This window comes from Salmo salar, chromosome 11 (assembly GCF_965601325.2).
Source record: "Salmo salar chromosome 11, fSalSal1, whole genome shotgun sequence".
In the NCBI taxonomy this organism is placed as follows: domain Eukaryota; kingdom Metazoa; phylum Chordata; class Actinopteri; order Salmoniformes; family Salmonidae; genus Salmo; species Salmo salar.
In genome coordinates this window covers 34,973,131-34,999,033 of record NC_138301.1, presented here as the reverse complement: position 1 = coordinate 34,999,033, position 25,903 = coordinate 34,973,131, and the positions used below count along the sequence as shown (strand labels likewise).

The following is a 25,903-nucleotide window of genomic DNA, read 5'->3' as shown; positions in this document are numbered from 1 at the left end:
GCCTGTGTTAATATCAGGGAGATGAGGAGCTAAGAGGGTCTGATTACTACTATAAACACCAGTCTATTGCCCAGCCAGGAGAGTCCTGTATTGGGTCATAGAGAGCCCTATGTGCCCTGGTCAAAGGTACCATATTTAGATGGGTGCCATTTGGGACACAGCCAGGGAATGTTTGGATGGGAGAGACACAGACAGGACTATGGTCTGACCGGTCTGACCCACAATGGAAATCCCTCAGTGGTCGGACAGTGTTACAACAGAGCGGTAGAGTGGTCATCAATGGCTTGTATCCCAAAAAGCACCCTATTCCCCATTTAGTGCACTACTTTTGACCAGGGACCCATAGGTCTCTGGTCAAAAGGTATTAGGGTGCCATTTAGGACAAACCCATGGGTTGTCTTCTGTGGTTCACACTGGACTGGCCAGACTACTTCCTAGTCCCAACATGTATGGGACACCAAAATGGACATTGAATTTCATTCAAAAAGGTTGAGATGATTTAGTCTAGCCTTAATGACAGTGTTTTATGAATTATTCTGCTATTGTACAGTCGGGAACAGAACATTATTTCTGGACAGTCATCACGCCCAAAGAGTCAACTAAATTACTGTAGTTTATACTGACGTTGGCTGTAAACACGTTTATTGCAACTATGAAGTTTAAGAGTATCTGTTTATTTTATAAAAGCAATTCAGATTGTATGCACTAACACACACAGCCCCATAAACAAGCCCCCATGATGTCACTTAATATTCAGGTCCCACAACTTTTTTCTGTTCTGCTATACACGACACGCCCGTCCTGACAGTATGATCAGACAGGTCAGGCAGGAGAATGGGGCTCCACTGCAGAACTAGGGGGAACACAAAGTTCTGCTCTGTAACGTCCTGGCAGCGGCATGGACACAAATTGAAGAGGAAGAAACAGTGGGAGGGAGAGAAAATGAGAAGGGGGGAAGTAGTAGGAAGTAGTAGAGGGACAAAGAGAAATGAGAGAGAGAGAGAGAGAATCTGCCTGTCACTGAGAGTTAGGCAGAAGGGTGAAATTACAAAGGGACACTTCTTTTTATACTTCTAAGTTGACTGACATCAATGTCTACCCGTGCAATGTCTTATGTAATGAACATTATTTTCAATCAAAATGTTTAACACAATGTTTTTCAGCTTTTTTTAAATTAATGATGTCTGTTGAAGACCAACATAATTGATTTCTTTAAAAAAAGAATTAAAAACCACAACATATTGTCTAATAATTTCTACTCACTCAATCATTTCTAGTCGTCTCTTGTCTGTATGATTTCATTTCTGCTAATAAATTATGGAAAAAAACTGTTATAGGCCCACTTGGAATGCAAGATTATTATTAGAACATAAACAAATCTGCTAAATTGGAAAAAAAACTTAAGTCATGGATCAAGTGTGAAAGGTACACCATCATACTGAACAATCCTTTGCATGGATCAAGTGTGAAAGGTACACCATCATACTGAACAATCCTTTGCATGGATCAAGTGTGAAAGGTACACCATCATACTGAACAATCCTTTGCAGCTTTTAGTTTCACTTTAAAAACCAATGTCCTTCCTTTAATTAATATACAGTATAGGTAAAATACAGTACAATAATTCCATTGTCATTTAACAAATTTGTTAATTTATTATGTCCAGCTATTTCCCCAAAAGTATATTGCACACAGGCCCTGCTTCAATATACTACTAAGTGCTCATATCGACCAGCTGATGTGTCTACTCTCCCTTCGATACACTCCCATCTGTATTATGGTAGACCAGGGGTCTTTAACTCCAGGTCTGGGGTCCACATCAGGACTGCAAGCTGCTTTTTTGTGGTCCTCGACAGAGCCTTTTGTTTACTGTAAATCACAGTGGAGGCTGCTGAGGGGAAGACAGCTCATAATAATGGCTGGAATGAAGCGAATGGAATCAAACACATAGAAACCATGTGTTTGATACCATTCCATTAATTCTGCGACAGCCATTACTACGAGCCCGTCCTCCCCAATTAAGGTGGCACCGACCTCCTGTGTTAAATCAGTGGTATTCAAACTTTTTCAGCAGGGACCCCATTTTTTCGGCAGAATTTCTGGTGACCCCAACCCAAATCTAAAAACACAACCTTCAAATCTCTAAGTTTAGATTTTTACATCAACAAATAACCTTCAATTCATTGTCTTTTCATCTCTCTTATAAAAATGAAGAGAACCAATCTTTCTCAAAAATGTAAATTGTCCCATACAATAATCTGTTGGCTACTCTTCCTTTTTTAGGTCGCCACCAACTAGGATAAGTCCACGCCGACTGGGATAGGATGTTATTTTTATTTGGCGACCCTGACTCTGAATACCACTGCTGTAAATAGAAGGCTTTCACCCTGGATACATAATGTCAGAGAGCACGGCGGGACAAACAGCTGCTAGGTCGGCTGGCAAAGTGACATCACACAGAACTGTGAGTGTTTAGAACGTGTTGGAACTGGCAGCGCTGGGGGAAGGGTTTGTCCAACATGTTCCCTATACTGTGCTACTTTTGACCACAGCACATGTACTGCCAATAGGTCAACAATTGTGCACTACATAGGGAATAGGCTGTCATTTCAGACATACCCTAATTCTACAAAGAGAATGTGAGAGCCCATATATTTAGAATTGACACTGTGCCACAGTCACTGTGGAAAGGATCGAAAACCAATTGGAATTGATCAGTTTTAGCTGGAGAATAAAACAAAAAAAAAAATCAGAAAAATATTTGTAGAAATACAAGCTGTAGAGCAGACTTAATCTGGAGCATATTCTATTGATGCAAAATCCTGGAACGTTAGAACCTGACACATTTTCCCAATGTACATTCTAAACATTAGATTTCTATGTCCTGGTGCAGAGGAAGGTGTGACTGATTCCAGTGTGGACAGGTACGGTATGGAGACTGGGTGGAGGGCTGAGTGGAGCACTGGTGGATTATGGGTAATGCAGTTCTAGAAGTCACAGCCCAGCAGCTCCATGCGCAGGGTGATGCGCTCGTGCCACTCCCAGGGCACAACGCGCAGGTAGCGGGCGTAGAATGGAGGCTCAAACAGGTTCTTCTTATGCATGTTGTTGTCAATGTTGCCTTGGAAAATCTGTCAGGGAACACACACATCAATGGTCAATGGTTAACTACCAAATATGTCAGGGAACACACACACACACACACACACACACACACACACACACACACACACACACACACACACACACACACACACACACACACACACACACACACACACACACACACACACACACCAATGGTTAACTACCATATCTGTCAGGGAACACACACATCAATGGTCAACGGTTAACTACCAAATCTGTTGTATGGTGTGAATAATTCTACATCTGAACAAATATGTCTATATTTAAATATGCATGTTGAAAGGGACTCATCAAATGTCTTTTTTTGCATTATTCACAGTGTGCGGGAGTCCTTCTCAAGGTTCACTTCAGTTTTTCAATCTCCTACCCAACTGTGTTAAGACATTACTTCATGTGTGTAACAGTTATTGTTCAGATAAACTTCAATATTCACCATATTCATTGAAACAGTCATTTTTAATGGTACTACTGAATGGGAGGACAGATCTAATATGAACCAATATGTAAAGGTCAAAGGTAAATGTCTGAGCCCTCCCATCAAGGGTTGTAAATTGGTCTGAACTATGACCTCATTCATGACAGCCTTACGACCCAAACACAACTCCCCTCCCAGTCCCTCTGAGGAAGCCCCTGGCTACGTCATATAATGTCAAGGGTCTACACTAAATGAAAAGATTGGTTGTTTATACATCACTGAAGGTCATTGAATTATTCAGCATAGCAATGCAAATTTAAACAGCCCCTTGCTTGCAGCCCTCCCATGGGGGTGAAGATTGGCCTCTCCTATTCCACTATCCCACACAGAGAGGGGGGCTACAGGGCTAAGCGTCACTAGCACTGTTCCAGCCAGGGACAAAACAGGAAGTAAAGAGATCATACACACAGAGGACCAGGGGATACACTCCACACACAGGGTGGGGGTCTGGAGAGGGAGGTCCGTAAATTGGCACGGAAAACACAGTCAGGTCCCAACTCATGTCAACAAACTGTGCAGAGGTTTGCAAAACCCCTTATCCCTACTGTCGAAATCAAATAGTCAGGGTAAAAAAGATTCTAGTATGTCTGTGTCCCTTTGCTTTTAAATGGCTTCCTCTCCTTTACGAACATTGAAATGGCTGGGTAGACATTAATCATCTAACAGATAGATCAGTGGCGATGAAGGAGAGGAGACAAGGAAAGGAAGCTAGTTAAGCGTATCAGAACTATGAGGCTGAAAAATACTTATTTTGTTGGGGAGCCCCAATATATGAGACTGTCATAATGAGAATAAGTTGTGAGCAATGGTTCACAGACCTTCTCTGTGTTGGTGTTCTCATCCTTCACCAGGTTCCAGGTCTGTCCGTCGTCGCTGTAGGCCACTTTGAAGGCGGACACAAACTGCACCACCCCAAAGTCCTTTGCCCCCTGGGTGATGATGCCTGTCAGATGCTTGGTCTTCTCCAGGTCCACCTGGGACAGGATCATGGAGGACAAGACAGTAGCATATAGACCAGATTAATGATGAGATAATACCTTCAATTCAATGAACCCTGTATTTTGGTATTTACAAAGTAGCTCTTTTCCCAAGGTCAAATAAAATCACAAAACGTGTCTTGTCTACTGTAGAAAAACCATCGTAGAAAAGAGAAGGATAGTTCACACATTGATTTCAGGTGAAAAAAGGAAAACGTTTCGTCCATCTGACCTTCATCAGTGTCATGAAAACCTACAACTAGTAAAAGGTAGACTCCCCTCACAGGAATGTCTTCACTTTTCAGAATAAGAAGCGGGGTGAAGTTTATAAACAAAGATACTACGTCAACATATGTCAGTCTCCTATCCCTGGGGTCTGTTTTACCACACTATTTCTGCCCAATATTGAATAGCTGTTTCATCATATAAAATAGTATGAAGCAAGAACAGATGTCAGAATCCCACAGGGATGATAAAAATGATCCATTACTTGTGTTACAAATCATATTAGGAAGAGAAAGTGACCCTTCCTCTAAGCACTGTTTCCATTGATATTTAGATGGTATTTACTAAGAAATGATGTGGTAACAATCTGTACACTCTGCCACGTACTACAACTAATTCAACACAACTGGGAACTACCTGGTAACTAAAAGTTCCCATCCTAAAGACACAAACAAGTAACTCATAGGTTATTACTGTATGAATACCATTTTACCAAGTAACTTCCAAGTCATTACCATGTCATTTCTAAAGCGTAAAATAAAGTGCTACCTGAAATCCTTTGTTAAAGAAGACAGTTTAAAATGGTCATGTGGGATTGGTACGTACATGTATTTTACTTACACTACTGTTCAAAGGTTTGGGGTCATTTAGAAATGTCCTTGTTTTCCATGAAAACATACATGAAATGAGTTGCAAAATGAATAGGAAATATAGTCAAGATGTTGACAAGGTTATAAATAATGATTTTTAATTTAAATAATAATTGTGTCCTTCAAACTTTGCTTTTGTCAAAGAATCCTCCATTTGCAGCAATTACAGCCTTGCAGACCTTTGGCATTGTAGTTGTCAATTTGTTGAGGTAATCTGAAGAGATTGCGGGTAGTATTTAATGAAGCTGCCAGTTGAGGATTTGTGAGGCGTCTGTTTCTCAAAATAGACACTAATGTACTTGTGCTCTTGCTCAGTTGTGGGCCTCCCCCTCCTCTTTCTATTCTGGTTAGAGCCAGTCTGTGCTGTTCTGTGAAGGGAGTAGAAAGTACACAGCGTTGTACCAGATCTTCAGTTTCTTGGTGATTTCTCGCATGGAGTAGCCTTCAAAAACAAGGCCATTTCTAAGTGACCCCAGACTTTTGAATGGTAGTGTATATAGCTAGCTATTGGTTCTTAAAGAATAGACGTTTAGCTGCTTTACTCCATCAGAACCAAAAATACTGTTTTACTCCATTGTTTGTAAACAATGTAATTTTAAACAAACACTAACTTCAAAACATGGTTAAAACTATGCTTTTGAGCTCATGGATGTTCAGTCCTTGCATCCATAGCTCTGTCTATGAATTTGAGTGTGGTTAAATTTCTCCAGGCCCCACCCCTCAGCTGTTTACCAAAACAAGAGGTTTGTTCCAGATTGCCCCTTTAAAAGAGTAGATCTCATCCTTATATTAGGGCTGGTGGAGTCAGTCTCACCTGTAGCCACTCTGAGCGGTTGTTTGTGGCGGGGGACCAGGCGTTGGTCTTGCCCTGTTTGTCTAGCCGGGCGAACTGTGGGTGCCATGTGAAGGCATCAATGCCCCAGGTGCGGAAGGCACTGGACGCCGAGAGCTGTCCATCAGAGACAAGGCGGGACTTCATGCCCATTGGCTCAGAGCAACCTGTCGTGTTGGAATATACTGCAAACGTAACAGCAGAGAGACAATGATGGACAGGAAAGGAGTGGAGGTGAAAGACAGAAAACCAATAGAGAAACCAATGATCACACCCAAGTGAAGACCCACCCACTCAGTGGGGTACATTACAAGGAGCCCATCCTCCTAATTTCTCCCTCCACCATCCACCACTGCAGCTCAAGGCATGCAGATTAGCCACTTACTGATTGATCGATTGATTTGACAGCATAACATAAACAGTGAAGGAAAGACAGCATGACATAAACAGCGAAGGACAGATAGCATGACATAAACAGCGAAGGACAGATAGCATGACATAAACAGCAAAGGACAGATAGCATGACATAAACAGCAAAGGACAGACAGCATGACATAAACAGCGAAGGACAGACAGCATGACATAAACAGCAAAGGACAGACAGCATGACATAAACAGCAAAGGACAGACAGCATGACATAAACAGCAAAGGACAGACAGCATGACATAAACAGCAAAGGACAGACAGCATGACATAAACAGTGAAGGACAGACAGCATGACATAAACAGCGAAGGACAGACAGCATGACATAAACAGCAAAGGACAGACAGCATGACATAAACAGCAAAGGACAGACAGCATGACATAAACAGTGTAGGACAGACAGCATGACATAAACAGCAAAGGACAGACAGCATGACATAAACAGCAAAGGACAGACAGCATGACATAAACAGTGTAGGACAGACAGCATGACATAAACAGCAAAGGACAGACAGCATGACATAAACAGCGAAGGACAGACAGCATGACATAAACAGCAAAGGACAGACAGCATGACATAAACAGCAAAGGACAGACAGCATGACATAAACAGTGTAGGACAGACAGCATGACATAAACAGCAAAGGACAGACAGCATGACATAAACAGCAAAGGACAGACAGCATGACATAAACAGTGAAGGACAGACAGCATGACATAAACAGTGTAGGACAGACAGCATGACATAAACAGCAAAGGACAGACAGCATGACATAAACAGCAAAGGACAGACAGCATGACATAAACAGTGAAGGACAGACAGCATGACATAAACAGTGAAGGACAGATAGCATGACATAAACAGCAAAGGACAGATAGCATGACATAAACAGTGAAGGACAGACAGCATGACATAAACAGCAAAGGACAGACAGCATGACATAAACAGCGAAGGACAGATAGCATGACATAAACAGTGAAGGACAGATAGCATGACATAAACAGTGAAGGACAGATAGCATGACATAAACAGTGAAGGACAGATCAAAGCAGGGAATGAAAAGTACCAGACAGATATTGACAATAAACAAAAAACATTTGTATAAAGGAGGCATTGAAATAAATAGGAAAGGCGAGGCAGGGAATAGGAAAATAATGGGGAATAGGAAAAGTGAGGGAATCCCAATAGCCTTACTAGCAGCAAGTCAATTTGAACTGTAGCTCTATACACACTGAGTAATAGGGTGGGGCTGGAAACACATATGGACATGGTGTGTGTGAGTGTATGGGTGGTGCTTTTGTCAGGATTTCCATCTCCATTGTTGCACGGCATGGGTCTCCCTCTGAATGCTGTCCAAACCATTCCCTACAATATGTGGTCTAACCATAACTAAATCTAGACTAGTGTTAGGCCATCTAAACAAACCCCTCTTACTGTCAGCAAGCTGAACAGAAGAGCCACAGTGTCAACACAAGGAGACCGCATGTACCCAACTTAATGCCTTTTACTTGGTGGGCTTGTAAGTTTTCTCAAGGTCTATTTGTGGTTCAGGCAGAGAACTCTGAATGTCCCTGGGGTTTTGAATGGGGTTTTGAATGGGGGTTTATTTACAGCTGCATCTCAACAGTCTGGAGTGGCTTCCTCTCTTTATCTCCTTATTCTCATCTGATGTAAAAAACAAGACAGCAAATAGCCAGACCATATTTCTATCACCTGTCCTGAGTTTCCAGATCGATGCAGACGGAGACGAGGAGGAAAGGAAGCCAATTAAAACTATTGAGATGCAGTCTAGTCGTCTTTCCTCTCTATTTTCCCGGGTAGAGGTGTCTGTTTACCATTGAGCTCACAGCCCACCAGCTCCATACGCAGGGTGCAGGCCTTGCGACACACCACAGGAATGATGCGGATGAACTGGGCCACGATGGGAGGGTCAAACAGGTTGGTCTTGGTGCTGTCATTATCAATGTTACCCACAAACACCTGTGGCACAGAAGTGAGGTCACCAAGTTGTTACAGGCATTCATGTGGGAGCAACTGTACAGCTCCAAGTAAAACACGCCAGTAGGAACAGATCTAGGAACAGCTTAAACCTCCCACAATTCTGACCTTAACCATTAAGAGGATGAAACCTATCTGACCCTTTATAAGTTATTGTAGACTGTAGGAAATGGGACAACTGTTTAAATGAACTTACACTGGGTCACTAACTATAAATGAATATTACTATGGTAAACTCATATTGTAAAGTCACCTTGTCCTTCCTCTGTCCCGCTGGTCTGTAGGGGGTGTAGGTCTTACCGTCAAAGCTGGAAGACACTTTAAAGACCTTAATGTACTCAGCTATGCCCATTCGACTGGCACCCTGGGTGATGATGCCAGTTAGGCGCATCTTCTTTTGCATGTTGATCTAGAGTCAGAGGTCAGAGAGAGGTCAGACAGGGGTCAAACCACTAATCATCCTCCCCACTGGGATTTAGATGATACACTCTTAGAAAAAAATGGTTCCAAAAGGGTTCTACAGTTGTCCCCATTGGAACAACTTTTTTGTTCCAGCTAGAAAGGATTCTACATAGAACCCAAAAGGGTTATTCCTGGAACCAAAAAGGGTTCTTCAAAGGGTTCTCCTATGGGGACAACCAAATAACCCTTTTATGTTCTAGATGGCACCTTTTTTTCTGAGAGTGTACAGTGTATGGCTGTTTATATGTGTACTGCCTGCTTAGACTTTACTAGAGCTGTGTGGCATCGTTCAGACAAATCGAAAAAGTGTTTCAATTCTTATCCATGACAATGTCCATAGAGAGGCCAGATTGAGTGACTTCATCAAGTAGAAAAGCATGTTTCAAGCCAAAGTTTAGTGTGGACCCATGAGGAGCTGGCCACGGTCCACCAGTGGGTTATGACCCACCATTTGAGAACACGATTACCACAACAACTGATTATTTACTAAACTGACTTGGTTCTCTAACCTCCATCCAGGGGTTCTTGTCATGGTTGGCTGCGGTCCAGGCGTTGACCATGCCCTGGTTGTTGAGCCGGGCCAGTTCTGGACCCCAGCGCTGAAGACCCATAATGCCATAGTGTACAGAGGAGGCCGAGATCTGAGACTCTACGATTTCTCCTCCCTCCATCCCCATCAGAGAGATACAACCTGGAACAAACACATACACATGTTATAACATCTTATATAGAGACATAAACAGGTTATAATCTCTAATATGAACATACTGGTTGTGACAAAGTACAAAGAGAGACAATTCATAACGTGTAATACACAGAGTTATAGACATGTTTCAGTCTCTACTACGCAGTGATTCCCCTGCCCTATACTTACGGAGCTGGCATTGCTTTCCAACGTAGGGTGAAGGGCACAGGCAGGTGTAGTCACCATCCAGATCTCGACACATCCCACCGTTCTTACATGGCTGCTTCTCACAGTCATTCACATCTAGACAGGACAAGCGCAAGAGAAAGACACAGTTATATAGAAGTTGGGTATGTCATTATAATAAACCTTGTCCTAACATAGGAATCTGACATGGGACTTCATAATGTCACATAATAAACCTTGTCCTAACATAGGAATCTGACAAGGGACTTCATTATGTCACATAATAAACCTTGTCCTAACATAGGAATCTGACAAGGGACTTCATTATGTCACATAATAAACCTTGTCCTAACATAGGAATCTGACAAGGGACTTCATTATGTCACATAATAAACCTTGTCCTAACATAGGAATCTGACAAGGGACTTCATTATGTCACATAATAAACCTTGTCCTAACATAGGAATCTGACAAGGGACTTCATTATGTCACATAATAAACCTTGTCCTAACATAGGAATCTGACAAGGGACTTCATTATGTCACATAATAAACCTTGTCCTAACATAGGAATCTGACATGGGACTTCATTATGTCACATAATGCTTTTCTGGATGGATTTTTTTCAGGAAGACATCAAGAAAGACTAAACATTGTTGTCCTTATCTGGTCATATAACTAGATTTGCTCTATACAACCGGACCATAAAGAATGAAAATACATCAGAATGAACCAGTTGTGCCCACTGGATCTGACATCTAAAACCCTCCCTGGACCTGAGCAGGAGAGAACACAGTCCCTGATGGCTAAATGCAGTACACTTGTACCCCAACGGTAGGTCAGATATAGCCCAGTAGTAAGACTACCTGGCATGTAGGCTAATCAGCCAGGTGGGTGAACCTTGAAGCACCACAATACCACCAGCGTGCCTCCATAATGCCTCTCTGCATGTGTGTTCTCTAAGACACAGGGGTGATGACAGGGGCACAGCTGGGGGCAACGTTGGGGCCAGGCATCATTAATTACCACAGGTGAAGGGCAGGGTTGTGGTTTTGGGTGTGTTCTATGTTGTGCCTGCAGGGTGAGGTGATCTGGGTGAAGTCTATGGTAGTCTGTCCACTGCTGCAGCTCTTTCTAGTCCCCACCAGGGGGCTCAGTTGTATTATAAATAGCATGGACTTATAACTGGGCTGTATTCATTAGTCCACACCATAGCAAACCATAGCAAAATGTTTTGCAACAGAAAACATTGGTAGGTCCCTCTGTTTGCTTCTGTTTGGTTCTTAGTGAACAACAACAACAAAAATGATTCAACAGAGTCATTGACGTCAGGGGAATTGTATAAGTGATTATTTTTGTCTGATAAAACCGTATGTCTCAAATGGTGGGTCGGTACCCGTTAGTGAGTCATTACTGATTCGTTCTAGGGTGTGGACCTTCAAAAAAATCTGCTTTGTTCGTTCATTCAGTGCCCGTGGGTCACAGGAAAATTCCAAAATGGTTTGGTGGGTCATCGGACAGAAACATTAGGTAACCATAGAGATAGAACATCTTGATATTGTAATTACTCATCCCGGGAATTTAAAAATAGGCCATAAACAGTAAACACAGTGGTTGAAAACTGTGTTTATAGCAGTCTAAGTGTCCCTGGGAGCCACTTCCAGGTTGTAATCTACGGGGCAGACAGCACTAACACTACATCTTCTGTTTAGCTGCTGTTCCCGTTAACTCTAAGAGGATTGGTCCCAACTCTAAAACCCATTCCGCTCAACGGCGTGACAACACACACACCCCCACACTGAGAAATACAAGCACACACACCCACGTGCATCCACATACTGTCACGGCTGTTCGAAGGAGCGGACCAAGATGCAGCGTTTTCGTAGTTCCACATATTTATTAAAAGTGAAACTGAATGCAATATACTGAAATACAAAACAACAAACCGTGACGCAGAGAGAACAACACACTACTCAAAAGACAATAACCCACAAACAATAATGAGAAAAAAACCCTACTTAAATATGATCTCTAATCAGAGGCAATGAGGATCAGCTGCCTCCAATTAGAGATCAACCCCAAACAACCCCAACATATAAATAGACAATCTAGAACTTAAACATAGAAATAGAAAACATAGAACAACCCAAAAACACTCCCTGTCACGCCCTGCCCTACTCTACTATAGAAAATGACATCTTACTAGGGTCAGGAGGTGACACATACACAGAAAACACACACACCCTCCAGTCATTCTGAGAATCTATTCAGTAAATAACATCTCTGACCTTGATTAGGTAGATTAAATGCCGTAGGTGTGTCTTTAGACTGTGTGTGTTCGTGCGCCTGCATGTGTGTATGTGTCTACGTCTGTGTCAACGACAGACAGGGACACTGACAGAAGGTCAAGAGTGGTTTAATCCATTCTTAGAAGGAAGGGCAGAAGATTCTAGAATAATGGGGTCCATAACAAACAGCAATATATCCAACCACTACCCAAGCAGGAGAATTCCAGCCATGTTGATGTCAAACGATGGACTAACAAGACAGTACTGGGATCCACCCTACCTACAGGCCTATAAAATCTATGACGTTCTACACAAGAACAAATGTGGGTGGTGACAACCAGACAGCAATAACACTGCAATAGGTGGTCAGACTAGCAGTTAGAGGTTATAAATATGCTATGAATCATCTACAGTTTTGTAGTCGCATCAGCGTGCCTGGTTTTTCAATCAGATTCTGGACTTTCAATGGAAAACTTGGACAAACCAAGGAAATGAATGGAAAGGACAAGGGTTATAGTGGCATTAGCCTCCTAGATCCTAATCTGGAATGTAAAAAGTCTTGTACCAGTCCATGCATGAATATCAGTTTGTTTTAATGAGATGGCAACTACTGACCCAACTAGCACTGAGGCTCTCAATAGCTAGGCCTACTGTGTAGAGAGCAGGACTGGCAGCGCTCTCCTTGCTCTGCTAAAGCCTTCTGAGATTAGAGTGGACCATGGCTAATTGCTATAAAGGTGCCTCAGAGGGAGAGTTCCTGGCTGGCTAGGAGGGTATTACAGAAAACCTGGTAGAAGCCTGTACACACAAAACATGCAACTTAGAAAAAGTCAATTCCACAGCGATACACCATCCCATTTGGTTTTCACTTAGTGGGACTATAATTTGTTTTTCAACAGGATAATGACCCAAAACACACCTCCTGGCTGTGAATGGCTATTTGACCAAGAAGGAGAGTGATGGAGTGCTGCATCAGTTGACCTGTTCTCCACAATCACCCGACCTCAACCCAATTGAGATGGTTTGGGATTAGTTGGACTGCAGAGTGAAGGAAAAGCAGCCAACATGTGCTCAGCGTACTGTATATGGGAACTCCTTCAAGACTGTTGAAAAAGCATTCCAGGTGAAGCTGGTTGAGAGAATACCAAGAGTGTGCAAAGCTGTCATCAAGGCAAAGGGTGACTACTTCGAAGAACCTAAAATAAAATAAAATATAATATAATATAATATATATATATATATATATGATGTGTTATTTCATATTTATGCTGTCTTCACTATTATTCTACAACGTAGACAATAGTAAAAGTCAAGTGAACATAAATATCCAAGATGGCTTAAAATTGGGAAATTGTTGAGCTGACATGGTATACCCCATTAACCCAATGATTTATGCTCAACGTGAGTACATTTTTTTGCCTTTGCAAGTTCCATTTGACTTTATTAAATTTTTTGTCAGGGACTAGTTTATCATTATTACATACAGTACCAGTCAAAAGTTTGGACACACCTACTCATTCAAGGGTTTTTCTTTATTTTTACTATTTTCTACGTTATAGAATATTAGTGAAGACATCAAAACTATGAAATAACACATATGGAATCATGTCGTAAACAAAAAAGTAGAGGCTGAAATATGACGCATTACTACTCAAATATGAAGGTTTTAATTCGTAACACAAATAGGTAAGTTGTTTTTCAAATTCAACTCACACTGAGCAGAAATGATTAGGTTAGTAGACTATTCCATGTCAGCTCAACAATTTCCACATTTCAAGTCCAGCCAATTTGGATATTTAAGCTACAGTGGGGGGAAAAAGTATTTAATCCCCTGCTGATTTTGTATGTTTGCCCACTGATAAAGAAAGGATCAGTCTATAATTTTAATGGTAGGTTTATTTGAACAGTGAGAGACAGAATAACAACAAAAATATCCAGAAAAACACATGTCAAAAATGTTATAAATTGATTTGCATTTTAATGAGGGAAATAAGTATTTGACCCCCTCTCAATCAGAAAGATTTCTGGCTCCCAGGTGTCTTTTATACAGGTAACGAGCTGAGATTAGGAGCACACTCTTAAAGGGAGTAATCCTAACTGCAGCTTGTTACCTGTAAAAAAGACACCTGTCCACAGAAGCAATCAATCAGATTCCAAACTCTCTACCATGGCCAAGACCAAAGAGCTCTTCAAGGATGTCAGGGACAAGATTGTAGACCTACACAAGGCTGGAATGGGCTACAAGACCATCGCCAAGCAGCTTGGTGAGAAGGTGACAACAGTTGGTGCGATTATTCGCAAATGGAAGAAACACAAAAGAACTGTCTATATCCCTCGGCCTGGGGCTCCATGCAAGATCTCACCTCGTGGGGTTGCAATGATCATGAGAACGGTGAGGAATCAGCCCAGAACTACATGGGAGGATCTTGTCAATGATCTCAAGGCAGCTGGGACCATAGTCACCAAGAAAACAATTGGTAACACACTACGCCGTGAAGGACTGAAATCCTGCAGCGCCCGCAAGGTCCCCCTGCTCAAGAATACATATACATGCCCGTCTGAAGTTTGCCAATGAACATCTGAATGATTCAGAGGACAACTGGTGAAAGTGTTGTGGTCAGATGAGACCAAAATGGAGCTCTTTGGCATCAACTCAACTCGCCGTGTTTGGAGGAGGAGGAATGCTGCCTATGACCCCAAGAACACCATCTCCACCGTCAAACATGGAGGTGGAAACATTATGCTTTGGGGGTGTTTTTCTGCTAAGGGGACAGGACAACTTCACCGCATCAAAGGGACGATGGACGGGGCCATGAACCATCAAATCTTGGGTGAGAACATCCTTCCCTCAGCCATGGCATTGAAAATGGGTCGTGGATGGGTATTCCAGCATGACAATGACCCAAAAACACACGGCCAAGGCAACAAAGGAGTGGCTCAAGAAGAAGCACATTAAGGTCCTGGAGTGGCCAAGCCAGTCTCCAGACCTTAATCCCATAGAAAATCTGGAGGGAGCTGAAGGTTCAAGTTGCCAAACGTCAGCCTCGAAACCTTCATGACTTGGAGAAGATCTGCAAAGAGGAGTGGGACAAAATCCCTCCTGAGATGTGTGCAAACCTGGTGGCCAACTATAAGAAACGTCTGACCTCTGTGATTGCCAACAAGGGTTTTGCCACCAAGTACTAAGTCATGTTTTGCAGAGGGGTCAAATACTTATTTCCCTCATTAAAATGCAAATCATTTGATAACATTTTTGACATGCGTTTTTCTGGATTATTTTGTTGTTCTTCTGTCTCTCACTGTTCAAATAAACCTACCATTAAAATTATAGGCTGATCATTTCTTTGTAAGTGGGCAAACGTACAAAATCAGCAGGGGATCAAATACTTTTTCCCCCCACTGTACATGGATTTCTTGAATGTTTTTAGTGTCGATAGGTGAAAGGTATGTGGTGGAACCTATGCTGTTGCCTGTTACGTATCCAATTTGGTTGGATCAGTGATTCCTCTGAGGAAGGATGGAAACTATTCAAACAGGATCCAATACTTTCAGAATATTCTCTCTCTCTCTCTCTCTCTCTCTCTCTCTCTCTCCTCTCTCTCTCTCTCTCTCTCTCTCTCTCTCTCTCTCTCTCTCTCTCTCCTCTCTCTCTCTCTCTCTCTCTCTCTCTCTCTCTCTCTCTCTCTCTCTCTCTCTCTCTCTCTCTCTCTCTCTCTCTCTCTCTCTCTCTCTCTCTCTCTCTCTCTCTCTCTCTCTCTCTCTCTCTCTCTCTCTCTCTCTCTCTCTCTCTCTCTCTCTCTCTCTCTCTCTCTCTCTCTCTCTCTCTCTCTCTCTCTCTCTCTCTCTCTCTCTCTCTCTCTCTCTCTCTCTCTCTCTCTCTCTCTCTCTCTCTCAAGCCCATCCATCAGCAACCCACGCTTCACCACATCCTGGGTGTGTCCCTGGGCTGCACTGCAGGCAGAGTTACCTCTCCTCACCATAGAAGGGTTTAGAACACTCATTCTTAGGTTTTTGTTATCCAAATAAATGTTGTAAATGTCATCATAATGACGTCACTGTTTTTAAAGGGGCAATCTGCAGTTTCAATACAATAACAAAGCCACCCAGCTGCTGTTTTGGTTAACAGCTGACGGAAGGGGTTGGAGAAATCAACATATTTCTAATTCATGGACAGAGCTATGGATACAAGGACTGTCCATACATGATCTCAAAATGATAGTTTTAACCATGTTTTTAGGCTATACAGTTTTCGACTGCAATTACATTGTTTACAAACAAAGGAGTAAAACAAGTTTATATTTGGGGTTCTAATAGGGTACGACAGTTGATCTAAACCCATGAGAAATGGGCATGTATAATTCATTTTAAAAGTCTAAAGATGGATGTATTTAACACAGATTGCCCCTTTAATGTCATGTTACGTCATAGTGTGAAGCCAAAGGGACATTTCGTATCATGTCTTTTCTGTACTACTCACATATTTAGCATTAATTTTAAAAAGTAAGGACCAGATTGGACCCCCATTGAAGGTTAAAGAGCTAAATCACAATTTCTTCAAAAGCTGAGATCACATTGAACATCTTATGCCTTCCAAGCAGGAGATTGAAAGGAGATTCATATCCACGATTCACCCAGTCATGCTGCATTTAGTCAAAATGGCTGAAAAGCGCTTTTTCACTCTAAGAGGCTTAGGTGGGTTGCCATTTCCTCATTAGCTAATAGCTCTCCAATGAGCTGAATGAAAGTCTCATGAATCATGAGCTCACCACAATGCTTTCTTACACTCATTCACAGAGTGGAAAATGTCTCAGGCTTTTCCAACTTTTACACCCATTAATGTTAATAATACCTCAACACCACCTGCCATGACACACCATTCAGTCTGTCAGTTTGTTGTTTTGACCAGAATGGTGGAAGTTAGGATTGGGGTAGTGGACCCTACCCAAGCCAAGCTCTGGTTCTCCTCACCTAAAACAATTTGGCATTCATTGTTTTCGATTTAAAAATGTATCTTAAGACAACAATCTAGGGGAAACGCTGAGTAGCACAGACATGTTGGCCATGTTCAACTACTTCCCTATTACTTTCACCAATCCAACCAACCAATTCAGATCTGGGATTACTTGAAGGAAGGAAAGCCCGGGTCGGCAGGGCGAATTAGGCCAGGACAGGTACAGTCACAAGTAAGGAACTTACTGATTTGGCAGTGCACGCCCTCGAAGCCAGGCTGGCATTTACACACGTACTCGCTGAACACGTCTCCTCGTCTGGTCGGAGTGATGACCTCACACGACCCATCATTCCTGCAGGGGTTGGGAATGCAGGGACCTAAGGTAGGATTGACCAATTATAAAGACGGGACACACTCAAGGAAAAAAATCAAGAATATGCTTTCATTTAATGAAAAACAGTCAGGTTTAACGAACAGAAATGGAAGCCAGCGCCTGGGTGCCAGTCCAAGAAATTAGCTTTGCTTCTAAAAATGAAGTGACAAGACCAAAATCTCAGTATACTGAGTATATTGAATTGTCCCATTTGAAACTCAAAGCTTTGTAAATACGTCCGCCTGCCTTGACCATATTTGGCTAGCTCTACTCCTCCTTACCAGTCTCATTGACCTGTCTTGACCATATTTGGCTAGCTCTACTCCTCCTTACCAGTCTCATTGACCTGCCTTGACCATATTTGGCTAGCTCTACTCCTCCTTACCAGTCTCATTGACCTGCCTTGACCATATTTGGCTAGCTCTACTCCTCCTTACCAGTCTCATTGACCTGCCTTGACCATATTTGGCTAGCTCTACTCCTCCTTACCAGTCTCATTGACCTGCCTTGACCATATTTGGCTAGCTCTACTCCTCCTTACCAGTCTCATTGACCTGCCTTGACCATATTTGGCAAGCTCTACTCCTCCTTACCAGTCTCATTGACCTGCCTTGACCATATTTGGCTAGCTCTACTCCTCCTTACCAGTCTCATTGACCTGCCTTGACCATATTTGGCTAGCTCTACTCCTCCTTACCAGTCTCATTGACCTGCCTTGACCATATTTGGCTAGCTCTACTCCTCCTTACCAGTCTCATTGACCTGCCTTGACCATATTTGGCTAGCTCTACTCCTCCTTACCAGTCTCATTGACCTGCCTTGACCATATTTGGCTAGCTCTACTCCTCCTTACCAGTCTCATTGACCTGCTTTGACCATATTTGGCTAGCTCTACTCCTCCTTACCAGTCTCATTGACCTGCCTTGACCATATTTGGCTAGCTCTACTCCTCCTTACCAGTCTCATTGACCTGCCTTGACCATATTTGGCTAGCTCTACTCCTCCTTACCAGTCTCATTGACCTGCCTTGACCATATTTGGCTAGCTCTACTCCTCCTTACCAGTCTCATTGACCTGCCCTGACCATATTTGGCTAGCGCTACTCCTCCTTACCAGTCTCATTGACCTGCCCTGACCATATTTGGCTAGCTCTACTCCTCCTTACCAGTCTCATTGAGGTGGCAGGTGTCTCCAGTAAAAGCATCAGCACAGATACAGATGAATGGGTCCTCCCCCACCCCGGTCACACACGTCCCTCCGTTATGGCAGAGATTCACTTCACAGTAGTCACCTGGAAGAGGGGGAGCGAGAGAGAGAGAGGGAAACGGGGGAGAGGGGGAAGAGACAGTGGTAAAGAGAGGGGGGGGGGGGGGAGGAAATAAAATGAGGTGAGAGAGAGGAGTGTCACAGGGTGGCCTCATAAAGGCACGATATGGATCCTCCATGCACCTGCCATGTTTTAAACAGTTTGACAATCTCTGTGTCAAAAGGCAGTCACACCTCACCCCAATGGCCTCTCCATTACATGTGATCAAACATATCTTACATCACAGCATGAAGAGTTGGAGGCTTGATAAGGGACGTCCCTGGACTCCTGGCCCTGTATTCACAAAGCATCTCACAGTAGGAGTGCTGCTCTAGGGTCAGTATATTCTTTTAGATCATAATGAATAAGATGACACGGGCAGGGAGGACCTGATACGAGGTCAGCACTCCTACTTTGAGACACTTTGTGAATACAGGCACTGGCACTCTAACGAGTGTCGTTTCCCTCCATGAACACAAAGGAGATGTGGTGATGTTGAGGGCCCATGTTAGCTGGGAGGTCATAGAGGGCCTAAGTCCTGACTCACAGAGCACAGGAAGGAGAGGACAGAAACATCAAGAGGGAGAAAGGTGGTTTTATGGTTCCACTAAGCCAAGAGTGACCTTACAGTCCTCCATGACATGACATGATATACCAGCATACTAAAACAGAATCATAGTTGCTTTACAGTGGGTAGGTTCAATGACATACAGGAGTTTGAAGAGGTGAGCTGAGAATGGTCATTAGAGTTGACAATCATGAACAAGCTCCCTGCCTGACAAAAATAGTTGGTGTGCTCCCTGTCAAGTATTGCTAAGTAGCTTATTATATAGTTACAGGATTACTTGATGTAGTTACCCTCTTGGTACAATGTAATTACTAAGTGTTTTAGATACCCAGGTCTATGTAATGTAGAGGGCTGCATGGTGCACTCCTCTCACCATTCACCTGGGCTGTTCTATTCATCAGTGGGTTTTACAGCCTCGGTCAACCTTTTGTAGTGAGCATACTGGCTTTATACCAACCAACAACAGACACGTTACAGCTTGAACACCAGCGTTAAAACACTTCCTTTGAGGAGCTGACATAGGGGTGAGAGAAAGTGTTGTGTTGAAAGTGTACGAGGCATTTCAAGTTAAAGGCATTTCATGATTTTGTGGAGATTCCTATACTCTTAGAAAAAAAGGTGCTATCTAGAACCTTATAGGGTTCTTTGACTGACCCCATAGGAGAACCATTTTTAGTTCCAGGTAGAACCCATTTGGTTCCAGGTCGAAACCTTTTGGGTTCCATGTAGAACCCATTTGGATCCAGGTAGAAACCTTTTGGGTTCAATGTAGAACCCTTTGCACAGAGGGTTCTACCTGGAACCCAAAAAGCAAAAAGGGTTCTACCTGGAACCCAAAAATTCCTCTGCTGATTACACTCAGGAAAGGGAGGGGATGGAAAGGGGAACAGAAGTGACACCTGTCTTTGAGTTTGTGGTTCATGACAATAAATCATCAATGGTATCAACCTGTTTCAGCTTCTTTCACCAATTGTCAGCTATTCAAGTGGAACATGACCCTCGTATTGTGTACAAGCATTTCGCTACACCTGCAATAACAATGAAGTGCGTGGGTGCAAAATAACTTATGTTCTGCTTTTCCTGCTGCTTGGATACGAAGAAACACATTTAAACACAGCGAAAGTTTAATCTCGGAACCCAGAACCTAAACTTGCGTGCAGGCTGGTCAGCTACAGTATGTTAACAGTCTGCCATTAGAACTAGCCAAAGATTATTGCTCTGGGTCCAGACAGACACACTGACATGTTAAATGGACTGTGCATTTCATTCTCACCTCCCCCTGTGCTTTACTTCACTAATAGAATGTGTTTGTCTGCCAGACTAAAAGAATGCAGGATTCCCAACATTATAAACAGACCAGGGATATACTGTACCTCGAAGTGGATTCCATTTTCCTCATTTCAGGAATGACCAACACTTACAAATCACATCAAATCAAATTTTATTGGTCACATACACATATTTAGCAGATGTTATTGCGGATGTAGCGAAATGCTTGTACACAACACTACGGTCGCGTTCCACTGCTCAGACGTTGCATGCATCAACCAATGGTTGCTGCGTGCCAGCCACTTCATTGACTGTGTCATCGACTGACAGATTGATGTGGTTATCTGATAGGTAACTTACCTATACAGGCGTTGTAAGATCGGACAACGTCTAAGCAGTGGAATGCGACCTAGGTGTGTCGAGGGTCAGGGGGCTTGAGCCAGGTATACCACCTGAACCGATGAACACACAACATGGACAGGTGGTTGAGGTAAACATTCCTAGCACACAAATAAGAGTGACTATACAGAGCTCATTCTATCACCAGAGAGAAACTGATTCTCTAAATGCTCTAAAGATGATCTGAAAATCTCTGCATTACAAGTATTCCAAGAGATGTTGCAAAGAAACATATGTTTTGTTGTATAGTGATGCGGCTATAATTGAGCACATTGTTGCCTAAGCTTACAGGTAGACCTTTCATTACAGTCATACACCTGTACACTCTTAGAAAAAGGGTTATTCGTCTGTCCCCATAAGAGAACCCTTTTTGGTTCCAGGTAGAACTCTTTTGGGCCCATACTGGATGGAAATTACAAGTGTAATGGCTGTGCTCAATGCAATGGCACTTATAAATGTAGATCCTTCAAACATCCCCAAACAGGGAAATCGATCCCAATTAAAGGTGTTATCACGTGTTCCACTAAGGCAGTTATTTATCTTATAACTTGTCCTTGTGGTAAAAATGATGTGGGTAAAACAAAGCGTGAATTAAAAGTACGTATCTCAGAGCACCGTAGCACCATTAGGTGCAAAAACTTGACTTACCCAGTTGCGGCCCACTTTTTGGAAGCAAACCATTCGATTTCGTCTCTGCGTTATATTGGCATCGAACATGTCACCCTCCCGAGGAGAGGGGGTGACCTTGATAATATATTGTTAAAACGAGAGGCTGCCTGGATCTTTAATTTAAAGACCCTTGCTCCCTTCGGTCTCAACATAGACTTTGATCTGAAGCCATTCTTGTGATTATTGTGATTTTGCTATTGTAATTGTTTGTTGGATGCATTTTGGACTACAAATGCTATGATTGTATGCTATCCATTTGTTTGTCTTTTTGTATGTTCTTTGTATGCCATTTTTTTTAAATATTTGAGTTAACCAATGATATTAGGCCATACTTGGCCATGATTACAAACACCTGTGTGTCTCTTGACACTACATAAATGACTCATCTCGCAGTGTTTGTGATGATACCCTGATGAAGACAGCTTCGCTGTCGAAACGTTGGTTATTAAATTTTTGCATCTGAGCTCTTAGAGTGTGCGGCTTTCCTTTATTTTCTAGAACTCTTTTGGGATCCATGTAGAATCCTTTGTGTAAAGTGTTCTACATGGAACTCAAATGGGTTCACCTGGAACCAAATGGGTTCTACCTGGAACCAAAAAGGGTTCTTTAAACAGTTCTATGGGGACCCTTTTAGGTTGTAGATAGCAGCTTTGTAGGCAGATAATGCTGCTTTAGTGGGAACAGGATACGGATGATTCCTATTCCATCGGTACAGCTTCTTATACACTTTCTGTGGCACACTTTCTGTGAAGCATATCTTATGGAAATACAGTATACTGTGTGTACATTAGGACTAGTAGAGAACAGATCCTGTTAGGGGGTGGCAGGTAGCCTAAAGAGTTAGAGAAACAGGCCAGCAAGCGGAGGGTTGCCGGGTAGAATCACAGGCCCGACAGTAAAAATCTGGTGAGAATTGAATATCCTAGCTGCCATCTGCTCCAGGGGTGCTGCACAGTGGCTGACCCTGTGCTTCCAACCCTTCTGTGTGCATTGGGGTGGGTTGAGTAACAAAAATACATTTCTGTTCTCCAAAAACAAAATAGACATTAAGTGTTGTTCCTCTTCTTCCTTTTCAACCTACAATGATTTAGAGTAAACAACATGCCTCTTACAAGAATCACTAGTTGTGATTGTAGTCAATACAAAAAGACTGTGCTGCTAACCATATCTTAACATTTAAGTACAGGCTTGACAGTCTATCATCAAAAATCACATGGCAACAATATGTCTGAGTCAGGCATTCAATTACATATATTGACTGTAAAAGTAGCAGACAGGACTGAAATAATACCCTTCACACTTTTGAAGCGCCAACTTTGATGATCTTTTAGGTTTATGGGGGTTGTCATCACTAGAACCATGGTGTGAACAACTCCACTCACCTAGACCATTTGAGAGAGGTACAGCCCTCTGGATTGGATCGAGGAATTGTCTGAGGCAAAGAGCAGCAATCTTCACTATCTAAGCTCTAGTGATTTTTTTAGCTAAGATTAGACAGACAAAATATTTTCAGTGGTGATATGTGATAAATGTTTAAAATATGATTTACACAATGAAATGAAAGCAGAGCTTGAAAAGTGTGTTTGAGTAGGTGAGAAAGAAAATCACTTGACTGAAAGCACACTTGAAATGTAATTCTTAGCTAAGCAATGCAGGGACATTTTATTAACGATGAGAGTTAAATGATAAACTAATTATGGATCATAGAAACTGACATCCCTTCATTTTACAGACCTGACTACACAAAAAAAGTAATGACAAGAAAATGACTGTTTCCTGATTAAAAAGATTGTGCCAATAACTTTTTTCCTCCCATTATGTTTATCCCTTGCCGTCTCTGCCTGGCCGGTTCCCCTCTCTCCACTGGGATTCTCTGCCTCTAAGACCTATTACAGGGGCTGAGTCACTGGCTTACTGGTGCTCTTCCATGTCGCCCCTAGGAGGAGTGCGTCACTTGAGTGTGTTGAGTCACTGACATGGTGTTCCTGTCTGGGTTGGCGCCCCCCTTGGGTTGTGCCGTGGTGGAGATCTTTGTGGGCTATACTCGGCCTAGTCTCAGGATGGTAAGTTGGTGGCTGAAGATATCCCTCTAGTGGTTTGGGGGCGGTGCTTTGGCAAAGTAGGTGGGGTTAAATCCTGCCCGTTTGCCCTGTCCGGGGGTATCATCGGATGGGGCTACAGTGTCTCCTGACCCCTCCTGTCTCAGCCTCCAGTATTTATGCTGCAGTAGTTTGTGTCGGGGGCTAGGGTCAGTTTGTTATATCTGGAGTATTTCTCCTGTCTTATCCGGTGTCCTGTGTGAATTTAAGTATGTTCTCTCTAATTCTCTCTCTCGGAGGACCTGAGCCCTAGGACCATGCCTCAGGACTACCTGGCGTGATGACTCCTTGCTGTCCCCAGTCCACCTGGCCGTGCTGCTGCTCCAGTTTCAACTGTTCTGCCTGCGGCTATGGAACCCTGACCTGTTCACCAGACGTGCTACCTGTCCCAGACCTGCTGTTTTCAACTCTCTAGAGATAGCAGGAGCAGTAGAGATACTCTCAATGATCGGCTATGAAAAGCCAACTGACATTTACTCCTGAGGTGCTGACCTGTTGCACCCTCGACAACTACTGTGATTATTATTATTTGACCATGCTGGTCATTTATGAACATTTGAACATCTTGGCCATGTTCTGTTATAATCTCCACCCGGCACAGCCAGAAGAGGACTGGCCACCCCTCATAGCCTCTAGGTTTCTTCTTAGGTTTTGGCCTTTCTAGGGAGTTTTTCCTAGCCACTGTGCATCTACACCTGCATTGCTTGCTGTTTGGGGTTTTAGGCTGGGTTTCTGTACAGCTGATGTAAGACGGGCTATATAAATAAATTTAATTTGCTTTTGATTTGATCATCCAGCCCACATTTGGATGTCCATCTCCTGTGACATTTAACCTTTTCACTGAAACCTACAGGTGAAAAGTTGGGACATTGCATTATAAGTGTCTGATGCAAGAGGTATGGGCCAGAGCAGTAAATACAAGAGTTGGACATGAGAGTGACAGGCAAAATCAGCAGTTATATCTGGCATTAATGATGTGTTGTCCTACAGACAGATACTTTGCTTAGTTCTTTTACAGTGAAAAATAGTCATCTGAATAAAATCAATACAGGTAAATGATACAAATATGAACACCTGTGAGTAACCAGTATGTGTGTTACTGAAGAAGGATGCCAGAAACTTGTTGTAACACAAAAATATTGTTGGTTGAAACGGTGTACTGTACAGTAAGTGTATATTTTATATTTGTGAAATAATTTGTATCTGATATAAAAGTAGAGGGCTTTATGTTTCTAGAACCTTAGATGGAGTCTTTGGCTGTTTTGTCTGTCAGAGCCAGTCTACCTCTGAATGTAACACATAAGGTCCTTGCATGTTAAAGGGACAATCTGGAGTTGCTACATCCATTTTTGGACTGTTAAATGAATGACATATAGCCATTGATTATTAAAGAATAGCATTTATAAATGCTTCATGAACTTCATCAGAACCCAAAATATAAGCTTGTTTTACTCCAATGTTTGTAAACAAAGTCAATGTAAATATACACTGTAGATCTATAGCGTCAAAACATGGTTAAAACTATCATTTTGATGTCATGGATGGTCAGTCCTCATGGATGGTTAGTCGATCTGTGAATTTGAGAGTGGTTATATTTCTCAAGCCACATCTTTCAGCTGTGTACCAAAACAAGTAGCGGATCAGCAGCTTTGTTATTGTTTGAACTCCGGATTGTCCCTTTGAAGGATTAGGTTTTAACAGTAGATTCTTGCGATAGGGTTGGATGAGTTAACCAACTAAATAAACGGGACTCACCTTTCACTGAGCAGACGGCAGCGATAAGGACACAAGCGCAAATAAATGTCAAAGGGCACAAAAACCCATGACGTTTCATGTTGATTTCTCGAGAATTCCCCACTCTTTCCGAGAGTAGACCAGATGCATAACCTAGTACAGCGATACCGCTAGTTTCCCGGCTG

The 25,903-nt window shown here is 42.6% G+C and overlaps 1 protein-coding gene across 2 annotated transcripts; it reads right to left on the bottom strand.

The window, feature by feature from the left end:
- Positions 1–625: 625 nt before the first annotated feature.
- On the bottom strand, positions 626–25,903 carry LOC106562526 (lactadherin). Of its 2 annotated transcripts, none has more exons than XM_014127457.3 (10): positions 25,740–25,903; positions 18,840–18,965; positions 17,547–17,678; positions 10,067–10,180; positions 9,702–9,883; positions 8,984–9,139; positions 8,568–8,712; positions 6,289–6,491; positions 4,441–4,596; positions 626–3,131 (listed from the first exon to the last, which is right to left on the bottom strand). In XM_014127457.3, exons 1-10 carry the CDS (start codon positions 25,816–25,818, stop codon positions 2,988–2,990), a joined length of 1,437 nt encoding a protein of 478 aa, XP_013982932.1. In that variant the 5' UTR covers positions 25,819–25,903; the 3' UTR covers positions 626–2,987. The 2 variants fall into 2 exon arrangements, with proteins under 2 accessions (XP_013982932.1, XP_013982933.1); XM_014127458.3 differs by having other exon boundaries at positions 6,289–6,473.

Excerpts from the sequence above, each read along its gene's own strand:
- LOC106562526 (XM_014127457.3), bottom strand. The coding sequence starts at position 25,818 with ATGAAACGTCATGGGTTTTTGTGCCCTTTGACATTTATTTGCGCTTGT. Across the intron at positions 17,679-18,839 it reads CTGCCACCTCAATGAGACTG|GTCCCTGCATTCCCAACCCC; the intron begins GTAAGGAGGAGT and ends ATCCTACCTTAG. Across the intron at positions 4,597-6,288 it reads ACCGCTCAGAGTGGCTACAG|GTGGACCTGGAGAAGACCAA; the intron begins GTGAGACTGACT and ends ATCCTGTCCCAG.